The sequence below is a fragment of the Emiliania huxleyi genome (genome assembly GCF_000372725.1).
Source record: "Emiliania huxleyi CCMP1516 unplaced genomic scaffold EMIHUscaffold_4, whole genome shotgun sequence".
NCBI classification, from domain to species: Eukaryota; Haptophyta; order Isochrysidales; family Noelaerhabdaceae; genus Emiliania; species Emiliania huxleyi.
In genome coordinates, this window is record NW_005198966.1 from 2,262,038 (window position 1) to 2,262,792 (window position 755).

General features: G+C 72.2%; 1 protein-coding gene across 1 annotated transcript in view; it reads left to right on the top strand.

Annotated features, from left to right (window-relative positions):
- EMIHUDRAFT_196808 (hypothetical protein) overlaps window positions 1-535 on the top strand; it is a gene marked incomplete at both ends in the record, with an annotated part of 3,643 nt that extends 3,108 nt beyond the window's left edge. The window contains one exon of the mRNA XM_005770869.1: window positions 163-535. Coding sequence (XP_005770926.1) covers window positions 163-535 — 373 coding nt within the window. The remainder of the gene's footprint in view (window positions 1-162) is intronic.
- Window positions 536-755: the final 220 nt, after the last annotated feature.

Consider the following 755-nt stretch of genomic DNA (forward strand, 5'->3'; position numbering starts at 1 on the left):
TCGAGATAGAGGACACGAGTAGGACCTCTCCCTGCGCTAGATCTGACCTCCGTTGCAGGCGCTGCGCTCGACTTCGTCCTCCGAGGCGGCCGAGGCGGCGGCGGCTGCGCGCGAGGAGGCGGCGCAGGCGGCGGAGGGGGCGGCGGAGCGGCTGAGGGAGAGCTTCCAGGCGGAGCTGTCCGAGTCTCGCTCCGCGCACCGAGAGGCGGAGAGCCGGGCGGCGGCGCTGGCGGCGCAGCTGCACGAGTCGCGGCTGGCGACGCGAGAGGCGACGCACCGGCTGGAGGGGGCGGAGCAGGAGGCGGCGCTGCTGCGCGAGCAGACCGCGGAGCTGCGCCGCGAGAACAGCGGCCTCGCCGCCGCCAACCACGCCCTCGAGAAGGCGGCCGGCGCCTCGCGCATCGAGGTTGCCGCGCTGAGCGCGAGCACCGCCGACAAGGACGCGCTCGTCGCAAAGACGTCGTCGCTGCTCGAGGCGGCGGCGGACGCGAGGCGGTACGAATGGGGAAGAGGAATAGCCACTCGGTTGGTGTGATTGAACAGGCGGCGGCGGACGCGAGGCGGCGGCTGGAGGAGCAGGTGGCGGCGCAGAAGGAGGAGGCCGCCAAGCTGCAGGCCAAGCTCACCGCCTCGGCCGGCGAGATCGTCAAGGGCAACCAGATCATCTCGAGGCTGCCCCCCCCCCCCCCATCTCATCGCCTCTCTCTCCTCTCCCTCTCCTCTCCTCTCCTCTCCTCTCCTCTCCTCTCCTCTCC